At 36.8% G+C, this 21,114-nt stretch overlaps 1 protein-coding gene across 1 annotated transcript; it reads left to right on the top strand.

Moving 5' to 3' along the window:
* Window positions 1-15,847: 15,847 nt before the first annotated feature.
* Window positions 15,848-19,145, top strand: LOC104446769 (receptor-like protein 7). Its single transcript, XM_018872987.2, has 2 exons — window positions 15,848-16,950; window positions 17,090-19,145. The coding sequence occupies exons 1-2, from the start codon at window positions 15,870-15,872 to the stop codon at window positions 18,865-18,867; spliced, it is 2,859 nt and encodes a 952-aa protein (XP_018728532.2). The 5' UTR covers window positions 15,848-15,869; the 3' UTR covers window positions 18,868-19,145.
* Window positions 19,146-21,114: the final 1,969 nt, after the last annotated feature.

Below are 21,114 nucleotides of genomic sequence, written 5' to 3'. Positions count from 1 at the left end.
CTCAATCATTAATTAAGTGAATTTTACTATAGGGCTGACGTGATCTACGATGGGAATGACTTTGACCTATTGATGCAAAGGCCAGACGATACTTTATCGAAAATGACGGGGAGACTTCAGAATCCAAGCAAAGACAAGCATCATTTGTCAAAAAAGCTATAATTGAAAATTCACGTGGAAACTGAAAATTTTGTTGTGCCGTGCTCGGCATTCATTCCCAGTATTATTGGTACGGTCCCCTTCACATTTCTTTTTCACATAGAAAAGAAAAGAAAAAGGACAAACTTGACAAACTTCAAGAAAGAATTTTCTTCCTTACCACAAACCAGTTGTACCAATCTAACCACTGGCGTTGGGATAACACTTCCCGATCAAGTGTTGAGCTGCCCAAAGACGCCGGTTCTTTTTTAGGTTCTTCGAACCATCAGTCAACGAAATCAATTTTACGTCTCGTTGTTAGTGATCAACAAGGTCTTAAAGGAGGATTCTAGCCTTGTGGCATTTACCCAAGTCAACAAGAATTTTCGAACATTAGTCGATGGATCTCCAGGCGAATTTGGCCACTTGAGAAGACTATAGTACTTAGACCTGTCCTTCAATAAATCCAAGGGGATCATTCCTAGATGAATGAAGAACATTAGCGAAATGAAACCCCTTTCTCATTAAATGATTTGTGTCACTGCCATTGAACCTTCAGTTATTCATTGTGTCTCCAAATAAGCAAAGCTGAAAAAATTACCCGGTGATGTATTAGGAAATGAGCCTGAGAAATGACATCTACCGACTAATAACTTATTCAAAAAACCAAGGTTTCCCCAAAGATAATTGTTCTAGGAGATTATCCCAATGTATTTTCAGAATAAGCCAAAAAGGAAAACACAAGAGACTAATATTGTCACGCCCCGATCTTCCGAGAACGTGCCCATCCCTCTGCAGTCGATTAAATGGTGACGTCCCAAGATGCATCGTTGACCCGCTCATTTTAAATGCACATGCGGAAGTGAATAAATAATCCCCAGACAACAACAAGATGGGATGGAAAAGCAGACTCAACTTACAACCAAAAACAAGCTTTTTATAAACAAACAGGTTTATATACAACATCAGGTTGTTTACAAAAATATCGGCTCAACAAAAAGGAACTGTTCTATGACCCACTAGTCAAACACGTTTGCCGATTCTGATTTCTCCATCTTCCCAAACTCCGGGGCTTCAGGTCCTCCACGACCGCCATCTAGAGACCTGCAAATATTATTCTACAATGGGGTGAGACGACATCTCAACAAGTTCAACCCCCTAAGCCCTGACTAGGAAAAAAATACGATGTAGAAGCTTTTTATGGGCAGCAACAATTTATTCTGGCAATGGAATTATCTTGCTACTTGGCCATTCATAGTGCTTGACCCAATACTTTAAATTGATTTTAGGTATGCCTTCTGTATGGGTTTAAAGATTGCAGGATGTTAGACCCATGAACATTTCTTTCGTTATATAGGGCACGAGAGCAGCAGGGGCTTGGCATTCTCTTTTTTTATCTATATTTCATACTTTAGTAAAAGTATCCATTCTTTTCTTTCAGCAACGTATTGGAAATTGAAGACAAGCTTCCATGTAATTGTCCATGCCCTTTGATTTGACTCATAACTTCAAGGGTAAATTTCAAGTACATAAGTTGTTCATAGTTGTTTGTTGATCCATATGGGTAGCCTGTGTGTGCTTCCATCTATAAGCCCATTTATAGGTGGACTCATGTCTAACTTTTATCTTTGCTTGGATGGACGTTCACCGATAAACTCATTTGTACATCTGCCCTCTCCCTACACTTATCACAAAAAAAAAAAAAAAAAATGATTTTCTTTTGGGATTCATGAAGTTTAACATTGATTTTCTCAGTCATGGTTTCATCTTTAATTTTTACGTAGTGATGTTTCTCTCTTAATTACATCATGTGTGCTTACACGCGTCTAACAAAATTTGTGTAAATGCTAAGTAATAAATGTAAATCCATTTAGAACTTTTATAATTTTGCATCATAGCACCATTGGTTCTTAACAATAACTTGACCGAAAAATATCAACCGATATTATCTCAATCATTAATTAAGTGAATTTTACTGTAGGGCTGACGTGATCCACAATGGGAATGACTTTGACCTATTGATGCAAAGGCCAGACGATACTTTATCGAAAATGACGGGGAGACTTCAGAATCCAAGCAAAGATAAGCATCATTTGTTGTGCCGTGCTCGGCATTCATTCCTAGTATTATTGGTACGGTCCCCTTCACATTTCTTTTTCACATAGAAAAGAAAAGAAAAAGACAAACTTGACAAACTTCAAGAAAGAATTTTCTTCCTTACCACGAACTAGTTGTACCAATCTAACCAGTGGCGTTGGGATAACACTTCCCGATCAAGTGTTGAGCTACCCAAAGACGCCGGTTCTTTTTTAGGTTCTTCAAACCATCAGTCAACGAAATCAATTTTACGTCCCGTTGTTAGCAATCAACAAGGTCTTAAAGGAGGATTCTAGCCTTGTGGCATTTACCCAAGTCAACAAGAATTTTCGAACATTAGTCGATGGATCTCCAGGCGAATTTGGCCACTTGAGAAGACTATAGTACTTAGACCTGTCCTTCAATAAATCCAAGGGGGTCATTCCTAGATGAATGAAGAACATTAGCGAAACGAAATCCCTTTCTCATTAAATGATTTGTGTCACCGCCATTGAACCTCCACTTATTCATTGTGTCTCCAAATAAGCAAAGCTGAAAAAATTACCCGGTGATGTATTAGGAAATGAGCCTAAGAAATGACATCTACCGACTAATAACTTATTCAAAAAACCAAGGTTTCCCCAAAGATAATCATTCTAGGAGATTTTCCCAATGTATTTCCGGAATAAACCAAAAAGGAAAACATAAGAGACTAATATTGTCATGCCCTGATCTTCCGAGAACGTGCCCATCCCTCTATGGTCGATTAAATGGCGACATCCCAAGACGCATCATTGACCCGTTCATTTTAAATGCAATGCGGAAGTTTATAAATAATTCCCAAACAACATTAAGATGGGGTAGAAAAGCAAGCTCACAACTCACAATAAAAAACAAGCCTTTTATAAACAAATAGGTTTATATACAACATCAGGCTGTTTATGAAAATATCGGCTCAACAAAAGGGAATTGTCCTATGACCCACTAGTCAAACACGTTCGCCGATTATGATTTCTCCACCTTCCCAAACTCCGGGGCTTTAGTTCCTCCGCGACCACCATCTAGGGACCTGAAAATGTTATCCCATAATGGGGTGAGACGACGTCTCAGCAAGTTCAACCCCCTAAGCTCTGACTAGGAAGAAAATACGCTCAAAGGGTTGCCTAAGCACAAGCACGAGTCAGAGGACTTACCTTGGCCTCAATTCCTTCCTGTAAGTTAATATAATTCAAATAACCTTCCAATCATTTCAACCAATCACTTCATCCGATCAGATCGAACTATTAATCGATCAACTTAGTTGATTACATGTCATCACGACCTACCCTTGGTCAGCCCACTCAATACTATTTAGAAGGTTTTATCAAATCAAGACTGCTCACCCTAAGCTGAAGATGGATAGTATAGCTCATCCAAAGCTGATAACTTATTGCTCACCAGAAGCTGACCACAGAGTATACTGCTCAACCAAAGCTGACATATCAAGACTCGTAGGCCGATATAGTATACTAATAATGCTCACCAGAAGCTGTTACGGTATACTGCTCACTCAAAGCTGATATATCATGGCTCTCAAGCGAATATAGTATACCGGTATACTACTCACCCAAAGCCGACATATCAAAGCCCGTAGGTTGATTATTATACCATCCTAACAATCTAACTAAATCACCATTTTTATCATACCCGATAAAAATTATAGTGTGTGTGTATACGGTCGGCCTTAGCCAAAATACAATATTTTCTCTATATAAAATCTCACTAATTTCCACAATCCAAAAACACATTTTTGGCGTTGTAAATTGACGCTCGGTGATTTTCTAATTAATTACTAAAATTAAATAAATTTTCAGATAAAACTCAAAATAACAAATCACACTCAATTTGCACAAAATAGCAGTCAAATAAATAATTCAATCACACCATTGCAATCAGCACAAAATTCCAATCACCGACTATCCCGGTCTAATTTTCAAAAAATAAATAAATAATTAAATAATTACGAAAATTAATTATTAAATACCAAAAATAGCAACTTAGGCCGGAAAAGCCTAATTAAAAGCCGAGATGGACCCGGAAAATTTTCGAACCACTCTCGATAAATACTAGAGCTTGTCTAGGCTCTAATTACACTACTCTAACCACCTAACATGCAATAATGATTAATTAAATTGCCAATCTAATCTAACTATCCACATAATCCATACTTAGTATAAAATAATCAACCATTAAGCATCATTAACTTACTAAGCAAGAATTAGTGAATTAAACTCACTTGATTAATGGTCCGCTCAGATCAAAACGACGGGGACGCAGCTAAGATCAACAAACTCCAAAGCAGGACCGCCAAGCGGGGTCGGGAAGACCACCAAAACGGGCCAAACAGTGGGCTGGAAATACCCACTGCTCTAGTTCTGCTCGATGGCTGAAGAGGCTAATTAATGGATGCGGGTTGGCTCGGAAACGATGAGGGAAGGTTGATGGTGGCAACAGCAAACCAGGCGAGGGTAGGCGGAGCTTGGACGGCAGCAATGGCGAGCTCCGGCGACCTCGACAGCTTGCTGGGCACGAATAGGAGGTGGAATTGGCGTGCGGTGCAGGCGGACGACGTGAGGACGCGCGTGAGGGCGTGTAGCGCGAACGGCGGCGTGCAGTCAGATGGGTGGCTAGGCTACTCCAATGGCTTACTAACTGACCTCCTTTGCTTTCTCCGGTCTCTTGGAAGCTCACACGACTAAAAGAAGGAGGAGGGGTCGACGGGTGAGGGAGAAGAAAGAGGGGGGAACCGGTTGCTGCAAGGGGGGACCACTTGGTCTCTTCTCACCTCTTTGTCCCCTTAACCTTGGCTTACCATGGCTGGCTGGCCTCCACAGTAGCTTGTAGCTCACTAAGCTTCCTAAATAAGCTATTGAAGAGGTCCAAAAATGTGGAGCAAGGGGGCATACGAATTTGCACATTTATACCTCAATTTCCATTCAATTCCTCAAATTAATCCAATTCGACCTCTATAAAATCCACCAACGTATCATCGATCAAAGTGGCATTTTTCCTCACCAATAGAACCCACTGGCATCCCAATTGTGTGATAAAAAAACGATCCTCGAAATTTTCTAGACAAAAACGACCTTACCTCAACTTTTCACCAAAAATCTGGGTTTGTAGAAAAATAATTCCTAAAATGATTTGTGACATGACAAAACTTTCAATTTATGAAATCGAATTCAAATTTGTGGTTAATTTCGATCCGACGCGATTTTAGCGTGACCTAGGGGACCAAGTAGCTTTCAGGAATTTTTAGTGCAAATGACCCGTGGTCGATTTTCTTCAAGTCACAATGAACCTCTTCGACACATTGGCGACTCTCAATTATCGTGAAAATCTTGAGGTTTCGAATACGGACACAGGGTACCAAAACGACAGAAAAATTAGTCTAGTATCGATCGACGAGAATTTTGCAATTTAGTGGAATCACCGACATTTAGCCACACATCTCAGTCGAACTGACCTACCTATGATCTCTAAGTGATTTTTAATTGTGTTGTAATGATCTCTACAGATGAGCACAGTTGAGTAGTTGATTCCTAATTGAATTCTCAAGTCTATTACATTAAAATCACTTATTGACTTCCCCAGATAATCTATTTATCTCAAGAGTGATATATTTTGAGAACAGCATTATAGGCGAGTTGATGAAAGATCCAATTTATTTAATTGAAAATAGAATTGAAAATTCAAGATGTCACAAATATGTTACCTCGTATCCCAAAGAGACAATAATTTTTTCAGGAAATTACAGCAATTGCAATCAATTCACATCAACACAACTCTTAGATAAGGTCAGAGGATAACTTTAAAAATAATTATTTTTTTAATCTTGACGCCTTATACGTGGAGGCAAAAATTTTAACCATGGGATTTCCATAAAGGAAACCGTTACATCATTTTTCATCGTAGTTTGTTAGTGGAGGCTAATTATTTTCCATCTCATACTCTAAAATCATTTGATTGCCACATTAGATCAAGCTTATCAGAACTGGTGTCGAAGATGGACTTAATTAAAATTTTATGGAAGTTTAAGGAAATGATTAATTAAATTAAAAGTTCAAGAACTTGATTGAAAAAAAAGTGTAAATTAAGAGAGGAAAAGTAAAACTTTACAGCTGGCATATGGTGGACAAAAACCACGCTACGCTGCTCATTCTGGAAGTCCAAGCAAGTTTTCTAATCAAAAGTCTTTTTTTTTTTATGTCCTTCTCTTCTTACCTCCTGTACGACGGGAGAAATAAAAAGCTTCCTAGACAAAACTTTCTTTTGAATTTTTAAGCTGTTTCCTTTGTGTCCTTTGAACCAGGTGAAGGAAACGCGTTTTAGTATTATGTGTAGTTTCACGCGGATCAAATAATTACATTCAAACTAAATATCCTGTTTTGGGATATTTTGGGATTCATCAAGTTTAAGGCTAATTTTCTTATTCATAGATTCATTTTGATTTTTGAGTAGTGAAGTTTCTCTCTTAATTATATCATGTGTACTGTGATGCGTCTAACACAATTTATGTAAACGCAAAGTAACAAATTTAAACCCTTTTACATTTTTCATAATTTTGCATAACAGCATGATTGGTTGTTAGAAATAACTCGACAAAAAAAATGTAGATAATTATCATTTTATCCATTAATCAAGTGGATTCTACTATAGTACTTACGTGATCAACAAGAAGATGAGCTCAATCTACTGGTCTATTGGTCTAAAGACCATACGATATTTTTCTCGAACATGACAGGGAGATGCATCATTTGTCAAATGCTTTAATTGAAAATGCACATGGAAGGTGTAAATTTTCTTGGGCTGTGCTTCGCCATTCATTGCCAGTATTTATTGGCATGGTCCACCTACCGGTGAAATGACACCTTACATCCTTTCACGTAGAAAAGGAAAAAAGGGATCAAACTTGACAAACCTCAACAAAGAATTTTCTTCCTCCTGAAAAACTAGTTGTATTTGTTGAAAGATATGTGCGAGCTATATGATATACTAAATCAATCGAGGTAAATTTGACATTGGAATTGATTTATAGAATAAATTATTTCCCTTTTCTTTATACACACCTTGTACTAAAATATAGAGCATTGTATATTGAATCGATATAGAAAAAGAAATACAAAATTCTTTTCCACAAACTATCTCCTTTTCTTTGGTTCCTTGCTTTCTTGCAGTACTAACCTAAGTATCAGGATTGGGATAATTTTACGATTTCCACAATTTTATGGCTATTAGCAAATGGGTTTAAGTGTTCTTATGATATTTTAGCTTAATGTATATTGTATATTGTGAGTTCTCAATTTCGCAGGATAAGTTATAAGGTATCTCATGTTTTGATCGAATCAATTTGTGTAACCGGCAACATCAAGTAAGATAGGTCGGTATTTTATGGCAAAAAGAAGGGATAGTTTAATGTTTAACATATATTTTGAAATACTAGTAAAATGTGCCGTTAATGCATGCGTGAAGGCCACATATTTTTTAAAAACTGCGCGAACTTCAAATTTTCTTGAGCCGATGGAAGATTCGTTATTTGACCTTCACGTTAATAAATTAATCATTGTTATGTTATTTAAAAGACGAACTATAGAAAAAAAAAAAGTAAACTACTATTTTTTCATGATAATCCTAACAAAAAGGCAGGAATTAGTTATCACGCTTAACATGACTTCGTTGTTCAACTTTTCATGACTTCGTTTTTTTTTTTTTTTTTAGCGTAAAACGAGAAAGAATCACGCTTAACAAACAAAATATAAAAAGAAATCAACACAATAAAAGAAAGGGTTAATACCTTAAAAAACCCCAAACTGGTATACTTGTGACAAATTTACCACAAACTATTTTTTTTACCATGAAAAACCCCAAACTGGTACACCTGTGACAAATTTATCCCGACTAACTATAAAAAAAACCTTAAACTTGTACATTTATGACAAATTTATCCCAAACTAATTTATTCGACCATAAAAAACCCAAAACTGATAAATTTGTGAATAATATACCCTCCGAAAAATTAGATTAATACCACAAAAAAATCATAAAAATTATAAACTGTGACAAACAGAGTGTAAAATCCCAAATTGATATACCGGTCAATTGTCACGTGTTATTTAACTTTATAATTTAACAAGAAAATTTAACTAAAACTAACAAATGGTAAATTTGTCACAAGTGTACTTGTTTAGGGTAAATTTGTCAAAGGTATACCAGTTTGGAGTTTTTGGTGGTCAAAAAAATAGTTTGGGATAAATTTGTCACAGGTGTACCAGTTTGGGGTTTTTCAAGGTATTAACCCTAAAAGAAAAGGCAAAAGATAAAATGATTTTATTGAAATAGATGGATATGCAATCCGATCATCAGATAAAGACATTGAAATGAGTAAGTATTGCTCCTTTATTAGATAAAAAGAAAGCATGGAAGAAAATAAAATGGTATACCAGGCGTATGAATGAGAGTGAAACAGAGACAGCAATCTAGTATTAAAATAATTAGATTGTTAATTCAAGAGAGAGATGAATGAGGTAATGTGAACGAGTGTCTTTATTTTAGTTTAATTTAAATGTGAAAAACTGTATTATATCATATGAATTAAACGTCACGGGGCGGAGTGTTTTCTTTTCTTGTGACAATAGAGGACATTTTTAGTATAAAAATTTGTAGTTAAGTGCACATTTAGTAATTTTTTATATCATAAGAAATGTGCACTTAAATAAATCAAATCTTAAATTGAATGTGAAAGACACTATTCATTTAGAAGTATTTTGAAAGACACATTATTTAAATGAATAGTCACGTTTTATGAAAACCCAACTCATATAATGGACGAGATAGGTCTTGCTTAGTAACTATTATCCGGTCATTACTTAAAAATCAGGACACTTCCCCACCCAGTGTTGAGTTGCCCGAGGACGCCGGTTTAATTGAATCTTCAGTCAATGAAATCAATTTCAATTTGTCACAGCTAGACCCGTCATGTCGTTTAGTGATCAAAAAGTCTTAAAGGACGACTCTAGCTTTCTGGCATTTACCCAAGTCATTAAGAATATTTGAACATGAATCGATGGATCTCAAGGCGAAATTTGCCGCAAAAGGCCGTCCTCGTTTTTGTCAAAGTATCACTGCACTTGGGACGTGCGATTTGGTTCATTTTTGCATTTGACTTACATTTTCAGATAATAATAAAAACAGCCCGCTAGAATTCCAGCTCGAAGAAAAGAAATGGCCCGCGGAACTTGTTGGGGCAACATGACAAAACTCAAGAAATGCATGTAAAACTATGATGCATCATCGCAATTTTTGGAGTGTAATGCTCTTGTTAGTGATTGACTAGATCAAATATAGTGTTAAAGTAATGCAGGAGCCACCTGCTCTTCTTGTCAACGATGAAATTGCCAAGCACAACACCGATAGAGAATCCAATTCCAATGCCTACCAGCATAGTTCTCCAGTCCAAGTTGACCGGATATTGTTGTCATTATCTTCTCCGAGCGATGATGATGACAGTAAGTTATCACCATCTGTGCATTTATTTGGCGGAGGTGTTCCACACAATCTCATTCATGGCAAATGAATTGATCTCAAATGTGTCGAATTGGGTTCCCCGTGGTTTCAGTCTTGAGAGTCGATTGTGAGACACTAGAAGACGAAGGAAATGCAAATAGGGGGAGGATGGAATCTTGTTTAATGGCTCCAGCGACTGTCATTCATCCTGTGTCTATGTGAAATTGCATTGTCCATAGAATATGAATTTTGGAAAAGACAATTTCAGGAAAAAAAAAATGAATGATTTTCTAGCGTTTTTTCTTTTTTGTTGAAAATAAGTTGAAAAAATTAGTTTTGTCGTATTTGATAATAAGTATGTCCACTAAAGGTAGCTTGTATCCTTAAAGACGATATACCATGAATAACGAGCTAGAATCAACATCTTTTTCTTTTTATTCTGGAATACATCAAAATAAGAAGAATTACAAAGAAATTAGGAAAACAATTATGAAATCAAATTTGTAAAATATTATATAAGAAAAAAAAATAGATGATTTTCGTATTCTTTTCACTTGGACGCACAGCAAGAGAGAAAGGAAAATGATTATTTTCTTACTGGAAGGGGAAATAGTCTTCTCCAATCTAAGTTTGTTGGATGGAAAAAGTTTTCATCGATCGGATAGACTTGAGACGTTGGACTGGATGAAAAAATGATCTCATGTGGATGTTAAATGTGCTCTTGTGGCTTGGAAACTAAATCAAGACACCATTTATTCTTTGCTTGTCAATTTAGCAAGGAGGTTTTGGACGCTGTTTTGAAGCTAAGAGTCCGTTCGTTTTGTGGAAAATATCATGTTTCCGGAAAGCGTTTTTCGATAAGTCATTTTCCGGGAAAATGACTCTATTTTCCGATGTTCAATCGAAACCTAAACTTTGAATGGAAAATATTTTACACCGTTCGTTAGCTAATTTAATTGTTTGGGAAAAATTATCAAAAATTGAATTTTTATATTTTTAATTGACCAAAAAATTAGTTTTATTTTTTATATTTTTTTAAAAAATGAATTTTTAATTATTTGTATTTTTAAAAAAATCGATTTTTTTTTTTTTTTTTTTTCCTTTTTCCTTTTTCTTTTCCTTCCTCCTCCCTCCTCCTTCTTCCTCCTCCTTCCTACGCCGCCACACGCCTAACGATGGCCGGCTGCCCGGTGGCCTACCAAGACCCGGCCGCCAGATCCGGCGAGCTCGAGGCTCGAGCTCGCCGAGGCTCGAGCTAACGACGAGCTCGCCTCACCCGATCCGGGCGAAGCTCGAGCTCGGCTTCACCGGATCGGGTTAAGCGGAGCCTTGCCGCCTGGGGTGAGGCTAGAGCTAGCTTGTGGCCGCGCTGGTCGCCGGCCGCCGTCGTGGCCGGCGACCGGCCAAGGCTAAGGAAGAAAGATGAAAAGGAAAGAAAGAAAAAAAAAAAAAATAAAACAAAAATGTGTTGATGAAAAGAACAAGAAGTTATGGAAAATGTTTTCCACTTTTGAAAAGTGGAAAATATTTTCCTCATCTCTAAAGGTTGTTTTTTCTAATGATGGAAAACATTTTCCTTGAGTAGTTTATTTTCCGTGAAACGAACACTAGAAAATCCGGAAGACGTTTTTTTGGAAGTCATTTTCCGTGAAACGAACGAAGACTAAGTGGTATTTCTCGTGCCAAACAAAACTGGAACTTTGCATTTGACTGGGTTATGAAGGAATTGCGAAGGAGATGTATAAGCAAGATTGCAATCAATGAGACTGGCATGGAATGGCTCTTGTACTACATTTTAGCCGGCTATGAACGATGTAAACTTCTTGTACTATATTATGCTGAAAGAGTACGCGTTGATCGTATGGAGAGAAACATTAGCATATTTACATGACATGAACAATGCGGCCTCAAAAAGCTAGAGATACCATAAAATCGACAATCACAAAATGAATTGAGTTTTAGAGAGTATTAGTTATACAACCACGCTGCAAAAACTAAAATAATAATAGAATTCCACCATCATTAGAAATGTCATCTATTTATGTATCTGAAATTGTAACTCCACTGGTAGCCACTTTGTAATTAGAAATCAGATTGCAACTTTACTCCCCCCACATTCTGCAATGAAAGGACTCTAAACTAGTTATGTTGTTCTTTCCCTCTCGTCTAGTTACATAAAAAATTTAGCTAGGAAAATATGAGATATGCTCAATACAAATATTGCATTACAAATTCAGGATGATAAAGAGATAAACCGCTGCATTTTGAATTGCCTCTTGCTTTAACTTTGCCTTCACTGCCTACATTCCACTATTCCACACAAAAACCAAACTTGTAGCCCCTCCCATATGACATTGTTGAAAGAATGTCTCTCTCTTTAATGCTAAGTACAATATTCAACAAGATCCCCCAATTACATTAGTAGCAGAATCTTTAATGCCAAGGTGAGAAAAAATGGCTTTTTCCAAACTGCCTATGAACATAAATCATAGTCATGCCTAGCCTTTTACCATATTAACCAACTGCAGTAACGAATATAGAGATCATGGCATCTTTACACTATGCACTTCCTACTTGTTCGTCCTTCACATGATGATTCATACTTCACTTGCTAAGCCACCATGCCATCAAGATGAGAGCTCTGCCTTGATGGAATAAGTGAAAGTTTTCAGAACCGACATAACAAATTTTCAATGAGTTCATGCAAAGGTTTATCATGGTCACATGGATATTGCCGCTCATGGGATGGCGTAGAGTGCCACAATGCCATTATAATTGGACATTACTTTATAAACTTCCACAATAAAAATAAATAAATAAATATTCATGATTCTTTGATGATGTTATTTCAAGTATTGCGACATTGAACATGCTAAAATGTTAATGTTGTCATACAACAGGAGTGAAGAACGAGAATGGAATATCCTCATGTTGAAATTAACATTTGATGTGATAATGATTTAAAAAAGGAAAAAGAAAAAGAATGATGAATGTTTTTCTATACACAAGAGATAAATCTTTTTATCTCCCTTTCTTTTGGGGAATAACAGAATTAAAGAAAACAAATCAAGTTACAAGCAACCAGCCAACCAGGCTTGTAAGAATGCTTGTGCCCATTAAGCCATAAAATGAGTCGAATAGCAAGGTGGATGACCATGACCCTAAATGGAATTATATATTCCTAGGTTAAACTCATCGGTTACATTTGGTCGTCCGGATTTCTAATCGAGATAGAAGATATGATATGAAATCCTGGAACTTTTTTTATTCTTGTCCATTGTTTGATGAATCGCAATATTAAAGTCGGATATATTCACATCATATCATGTATAAATGAACCTAAATGTTCATAAACGAATATGGTAAAAATCTCTCGTAACACTATTCCTTAATTTATTTTTATTTTATTTTTCCTCTTATTCATATTATTTTCTTTATTATTTCCTTTTTCCCCTTTCATAATTCTTTAATAAATTTTTATCAAATAGTAAACTGTACTAACATACCTAAAATACAAAAATGCCTAAAATATATAATAAATATAAATATTTAATTTATAGATTGAATGTTTATTATAAGATAGAATTAAAGTTGAATATATAAATTAAAATAAGATTAGTTAAAAACAAATTTCTATTTTTATTTTTAATTTACTAAATTAGAATTCAAATATTATTTATATTGAAATATAATTTCAATTTTGTTAATTTAATAAGTTTATTATTCTAGAAAAATAACTTTCCTATTATGGACATTAGAAATCATATCCACCTTTATCCCACCTCCCCATGTGATAATTTTATCCTGTCTATATCCCCATTATATCCGACTTTATCATATCCTAAGCGAGCACCAAACGTAAGATAAGATAAATTATATCATATCCCAAATTTTATCCCAACTGCCAAACGCAGTCATCGGGTCATGCCTCGGTACCTGGTATTTGTTTATGCTATGCCTAAATTTTGTGATTCTACTTCCTCAAATTGCATCAATTTCTCTCCCTTAACAAACCACTGAAGATTAAGAAAATAAAAGGAGTATCTCTAACCGTTAACGATAACATAAGCAATAAAAGTAATATATATACTTATTACGCAGAATTTGAGGCACTTCTCACACCTCTTATCAAAATCCTTGCCGTGTAAGTGAAGTCGATGTTGCATTTCATCGACTTTGCGTTCAGCATAAGTCGTCAGCCGCACCTTGACTCGAAAGTCTTCTCCCAAATCTTCCTCTAGCTGAGAATATGGGGCGGCCGCATCAATTTGCACGTCACACTCGTATTCTCAACGTAATCTTGCACAAAATTGCTAGTACCCTACTCGTTTATGTATATCTATTGGTTTAAAACAGAAGTTAAGGTTTAGCAAACTTTTTTTTTTTTGGTAACTCATCTCCTAATCTAAGTTTCGGCTTTGCAACTTGACTTTTGAGTTCTACCAACAAAACCCACAATGATCACTTCTACGAACCTTTTTTTTTTTTTTTTTTTTTTGTATTTTTGCAGTGAAGTGGTATCCAAACCCATTGTCGTGCACTTTAATTAGTTCATTTTCTAAAAAAAAAAAAAAAAAATTAGTTCATTTTCTTGGGAGATCTTAAGGGTGCACTCCATCATACAAACTTAGTGCAATCGGGATTTTATTTCTGGAGTGCTCCCAATAAGGCTCAAACCTAAGTCTACAAGGAAAGTAGAAAACTTTTGGCTATCTGAACCGACGCCCCGGCACTTCTATGTAGCAATTACAACTGTACCAACTAAATGGAAGATAAGACAAAGATCAAGTACGTATTTATGGAGTACTATCATATGCTTTTTGAAAAAACTATAGAATGACTCTTGTTTGTCAATTTAAAAGTGGCCAAAGTATTTTTGCGAGTCTCTCAATTTTGGCCTATTTGTGGAAAAATAAATAAGATGGCATTATAATGAACCAACCATTCAATCCTTATTGCATCCGAACCATTGATCACGGCATGAAGAGAATTCGACCTGGAAAAATGCAGATTCAGATAAAGTGAGGAAAAAGTAACTTGTATGAATATCCCTGGCCCTTGTCCTGCTCCTTATTTTGAAAAACGCAGATCCATCTAGAAAAATGTTGACTTAACAACAAAGTCCTTGATCCTGATAAGCTCGTCCATAATCAAAGTCGACAGGTATGAACCCCTAATCTCAAATTTTGATGCGCCCCATTAGTACATGCCGTTAGTGATCAACCTATTGACTTCTTTCCTAAGAGAATTGGGGGCGGGTCTCTCTCAAGTTTGATCTTCTTTCTTCTGTGCAAAGATGTGAAACGAAGATAATACAACCGGAAACTAATGGTCAAGCCCGGCGGCAGAATTCGAGCTCCAATTTCCACTCTATTTGCCCAATTTTTCTTTCCACATATGCCAAATATATTTCATTGTTGCCTATATATGACTTTATAAAGTTTTTCCAGCATATGCCAAATTCCATCTATTTGTCACCATGCTTGATTCGTTCGACAATAGTCTAAACGGCACGCTTCTTTATAATTGGCAAAATACCGAGTCTTTGCCAGATTTGAACCCTGGGAAAAATAATCTTGAGGGCATGATTTCATATAGTTATACATATGGTTCTGCATTGAGAATGGTAGACCATGGTAAGGGCTTAATTAGCATAATTAAAAAGTTTAAAATTGAGTTGGCAGAATTATAATAGTTTGAGGACTTTTTTGATATTTTTCTATGAAGCTATGAGTCAAATCAAACAACACGAACAATTACATGGGAGATTGTTTCCAATTTGCAATATGAATGTCATTAAAAGAAACGAATGCATACTATATTGAAAGTATGATAAAGAAATATGGATAAAAAAAATGTCACGTCAATACGCTGCGTCTAGATTATAAAACAAATATTTATACGTCTAACATACTGTGGCTTTCAAACCCAAGCGGAAGGCATACATAAAATCCATGAAAAGTATTGGGGTCAAGCACTTTGAATGGGTCAAGTAGCAAGATATTTTTAACGGACAGAACGAATTGTTGCTTCCTATAAAAAGCTTCTCCATTGCATTCTCCCTCGAAAAATCACTTCAGTAACCAAAATAACAAAAACAAAAGCAGGAAATTATGGCAGCCTTATCGCTATATCTGCTGGTTACTTGGATGTTCCTTCTTTCTCTCTTTCATACTAGGTTTGCGGAGGTACCACGTCCTGCGGATGAGAGCTCTGCCTTAATGGAATTCAAGAGAAGTTTCAGAACCAACACGACAGATTGGCAATGTGTTTATCCAAAGGTCAATTCCTGGTCACTGGATGGAAGTGGAGATTGTTGTTCGTGGGATGGCGTCAAATGTGATGAGGTCACCGGCCGAGTGATTGCCCTTGACCTCAGTAGCAGTTGTCTCTCAGGCACCATTAGTCCGAACACCACTCTCTTTCGACTCGTTCACTTGGAGTTGCTCAATCTTGCTTTCAACTGCTTCAACTTCTCCTCAATCCCGTATGGCTTCAGCAATCTATTGAGGTTAAAATACCTTAATCTCTCCAACTCTGATTTTTCCGGTGAAATCCCTCACGATATTTCGCAACTCTCTAAGTTAATTTCTCTTGATTTGGGCAATTCTTTGTTTGGGACACTTCATCTTCCCACCATGGGCAACCTTGTTCATAATTTGACTGGGCTAAAAGAACTTGATCTTTCTTATGTAAGCTTGTTATCACCTATCCCTCCAATGCTAGCGAATTTCTCTTCCCTGACATCGCTTAAGCTTGGCCATTGTAAATTGCATGGAGAATTTCCGGTCAGTATTTTTCAGCTACCAAACTTGGAAGTCCTTCACATTGGTGGCAATAGCAACCTCTCTGGTTTTTTCCCCCAACTGCGTTGGGGGTCTCCATTGAAATCGTTACACCTTTACCAGACCAACTTCTCAGGAGAAGTACCCACTTCGATTAAAAATCTTAGTCTCTTGAATGAGTTAATCGCCTGGGATTGCTATTTCTCAGGATTGCTTCCCTCTTCGTTGGGTAATCTTTCTCATCTCACTTTGCTGGACCTATCAAAAAATGACATTCAAGGACAAATCCCTTTTTCCTTTGCTAACCTTGCCCAGATCTCCACTCTACGTCTCGCATACAATAACTTGAGTGGTGATACTCTAGAGTGGGTGGTCAACTTGACAAAACTTGCCGACTTGGACATTTCAGGTAATAGTTTCTTTTTGGCCAGTTTCAGTAATAATTCAAACGTCTAGATTATTTGGCCAAAGAGAAAAATGAAATTGAACTTAATGGCATGACTAACGATCCTTTGTCTATGTCTTTTTTTTTCCTTTCTATTTGGTAGGTAATCAGTTAAGCGGTAGATTTCCATCTTCATTTGAGAACCTGAAGCAGTTGACTTGGCTCAACCTTTCCCACAACGACTTGCACGGCGATATTTCGGGAACATTGTGGAATCTGAAGAATCTCCTAGGGCTTTGGCTGAGGTCGCTTAATCTCAATGGCGTTATTGATGTAAATAATATCTTCAAACTCGAGAACTTGATATTTTTGAGTTTGTCCTTCAACGATAATCCGTTCACCAAGTCATTCATCAACCCCACTACATCAAAGCTTAGCTTCTTAAGCTTAGATTCATGCAACTTGATTGAGTTCCCTCAGTTTATAGAACACTTAAGCGAATTGGTGTTGCTAAAACTACCAAACAACAGAATCCGAGGGACTATTCCTAGATCGATGTGGAAAGATAGCAAAGAATCTCTCATGTATATTGATCTTTCTCACAATCTTTTTACTGGTTTCGAAAACAACCAGACTAATCTTCCTTTGCCGAACTTGGAGTATTTTGACATTAGTTCTAACTTGTTAGAAACAACCCTCCCTGTCCCACCTCCCTCAATCAAGCTATACAACATCTCCAACAATGTCTTATCTGGGGATATTCCAACATCCATTTGTGAAGGAAGCTCTCTCGCCATGCTCGATTTGTCCAACAATGCTCTAAATGGCACACTTCCTCCTTGTTTGGGAAGTATTAGTGCTTTGATTTTTTTGAACCTTGCAAGAAATAAATTCGATGGCATGATTCCTCACATTTACCCGGATGGTTGTGCATTGAGGATGATTGATCTTAGTGAAAACCAGCTAAGAGGGATTGTTCCGAGATCTTTAGGAAATTGTGGAATGCTGGAGTATTTGAATCTTGGTGACAACCAAATTAATGATACATTCCCATTTTGGCTAACGGAATTGGCCTTCCTAAAAGTTATTGATTTGAAGTCCAATAAGTTCCATGGTCCCATAGAAGGTCATCCAAGCCAACTTAACTTCTCCAGTTTACACATCCTCGACCTTTCCAACAATAGCTTCAATGGTAAACTTCCTTCTATGTTGTTACAGAGTTGCCGCACCATGAAGGTTATTGATGGTGAAGGTAAGTTGGCATATATGAATATTCATCTAATCATTGATCTGTCTTTTACGTCAATCAATGGAACTGATATGACTTATCATATGACATTGAAGAATAAGGGCACGGAAAGAGAATATGCGAAGATTCTAGATATCCTTGTGGCAATTGACCTCTCTAGTAACAAGTTCGAAGGTTTCATTCTTGAACTCATTGGAGATCTTAAGTCTCTTCGTATGCTCAACCTTTCAAACAACTTCCTCAATGGTAGCATCCCTTCTTCCTTGGCAAACCTGACAGTGCTAGAATCATTGGATCTTTCCCTGAACAATCTTGTGGGAGAGATTCCTCAACAACTAGCTAGCCTCACATTTCTTGAGGTTTTCGATGTCTCTCACAATCGACTATCGGGACCAATACCACGTGGAACTCAATTTGACACATTCGGGAGCAATTCATTTGCGATGAATGAGGGTTTGTGTGGAAGTCCTCTGCCAAATAAAGGCACAAATGTTGATAACGCTCCACCACCACCATCTTTCACAATAGATAATGAAGAGGAGTCTCTATTTGACTTGGATTGGAAAATCATGCTGGCTGGCACTGGAGTTGGGTTTTTGGTTGGCATTGTGCTAGGGAATTTGGTCATTGATAAGAAGAGTAGGTGGTTCTTGCGCTGCTCCAAACGAATGGCAAGAAGATGGAATAGGTGAGGAAAGCTCTAGCGGACTAGAAAATTTATAGCTAGATACGCAATGCTCTGTGTCTAAGTAGTTTGTTAAGAACAATCATACATGCATGTCTGAAGATTCTAAACTATGTTTGTTTGCATGTTTCAGTAAATTACCGTGAGATGCTTTTTTCTTTCCCATGAAAGTTAGTTCTTTAGGTTCTATGAGAAGATCTCTGTCCATATTTACATCAGCAATGTCATAATGTTTTGTTGGATATTACTTGCCAGATGACTCACGGACGGATGTAGAGAATCTAACCGGGGACTTGGTTTATCTATCCTTTTTTTGAAAGCCTGTAGATACTACGATTTATAGACGTAATTGAGATGAGTGGATACTAATGAGAAACCAATTATTATACACGGTCGAGGATGACTGCAGAAAGTTTTGTCGTCCATGGAAACCATGCAGATTAGTGTGAAAATCTTCATGGTTCTTAATTAGAAAGCGCCTTCGTTTGGTTCAATAATTTCTTCCTTATTTGGCCGTATTATTTCGATTTGAAATTTCTTTTTGGATCTTGTTTCATTTATGAGTTCAAACTTGAGATATATTCTCAACAATTTGAATGTATAACTTAATAACATAGGATTAGATATTTATATCATGTCAGGATACTCGTTTGGGTTATTTATGTCATTTTGTGTTGGAAGGCAAATGTTCCGATGTAATTAATTACAAAGTGTTTCTCATAAAAAAAAATCGAGGGAAAATGTATCATCCCGTGTCAATTTCATTTAAGTAGTATCAAGTTCATGTTTTTGTCGAAAAATTCGCATTTGTGTTCGAGTCTCCTAGAAATTGCCACTTCCCATACTCTTTTACATATTAGCTTGCAGTTAAAGTGAGATTTGGAAACTAATTTTTTAAATGTATTGTGGTATCCTACCGAAAGATATTTTCATAGAGATTATCTTAAGTTAAATGTAAAATTGTTAGCTTAAAGAGCATATAATTTGATGAGTGGTTTAGTTAAATGAGTATAAATGTAAACATGAAATCTAACAAGATAATGATTTCAACGGAACTTGCTATAATTGAACACAATAAAAGGATTATATTGGAATAAGTAGAGTAGCGAGTAGGGGCCACAAAGTCCCCATCTCCATCCTCGTCCCACGACTGCGAAGTGCGTTGCAAGGTTGGTGATTGGAACGATAAAAAATATGGATCATTGAACAAATTTCAGTTCTTTTAGCAAGAATGATAAAAAATTAAGTAAGAAGAGGAGAGATAAAAGGGTACTATTCGTACCAATTAATGACACGAGTGAGATAGATTGAATCTAAACTCACAAACTTGTATCTAGAAGTAGGAATTACTAAGGAAATCTTTTCTTTTCTTTTTGGTAAGGTAAGAATTTATTGACTTTAACCAAATTATACAGAAGGGGGTCCGGCACCAAGAACTTACCCTCATAAAGATAAACGAGTCAAAAGGAGTGGAAGGGTGCCGAGAAAAGGAAACAAAAACTGCCAGAACCGAGGCAACAACACAGCCAAACAGCGGCCAGAACCAGCCAAAACAACGGCATCTAACCAGCTAGAACAGCAGCAAGGACCAGCCAACCAGCGGCAACACCAAGAGGGAAAAAAAAAAGAGGAAACCAGACAGCACCCAGCAGGAACCCTCACACCAGCGACAGCTACCTCCGAAGACTGATCTGGCCCCCACCTTCGCTACGCCCTCTCAATCGCAACAGCAGCAAAACCTCCTAGGAAAGGCTTGATCTAACCCCACCTTCGCCTCCACAGACATACAAGTCAAAAGAGAGGAAGTGGCCAAGCGCAAGAGAAGCGGAAGACAAAGAGAGACACCCGCAGCAGCAACAAAGCGTTAAATAGGACGCTCAAAGACCCCAGGAGAGAAAATGGACGGGTCCATTTTTAAAAAATGACATAAGTGATATATTGAGTCTGAACTCACAAACTTGTGTCTATAAGTTGGAATTACTAAGGAAATAGCTAATGATCTATAAGAATTCAGAAAAGACCTTTCCTTTCGGTGGATTATGATTCACATGGGATCCTGATGACATTGGAAAGAAGAAAAAAAAAAAAAAAGGCACATGAAAAGGGTGCCTCGCAATTTACCATGGCCCCAAGCATTCCAAGTCGTTAAAAAAAGTGAAGAAAGCTGCGCGAATCTCTCATGCTTAAACGACTCATGTCGCGAATCACATATATTTGCCAAACACATTGAAATCCTCATATTTAGGAATACCCG

This window comes from Eucalyptus grandis, chromosome 5 (assembly GCF_016545825.1).
Source record: "Eucalyptus grandis isolate ANBG69807.140 chromosome 5, ASM1654582v1, whole genome shotgun sequence".
Taxonomy (NCBI): Eukaryota; Viridiplantae; Streptophyta; class Magnoliopsida; order Myrtales; family Myrtaceae; genus Eucalyptus; species Eucalyptus grandis.
The sequence above is the reverse complement of the archived record's forward strand: the minus strand, read 5'-3'. Positions and strand labels throughout refer to the sequence as shown.

Bases quoted from the DNA above. Each gene is read 5' to 3' on its own strand.
- LOC104446769 (XM_018872987.2), top strand. From the start codon at position 15,870: ATGGCAGCCTTATCGCTATATCTGCTGGTTACTTGGATGTTCCTTCTT. The intron at 16,951-17,089 runs GTAATAGTTTCT...TCTATTTGGTAG, and splicing joins TGCCGACTTGGACATTTCAG to GTAATCAGTTAAGCGGTAGA.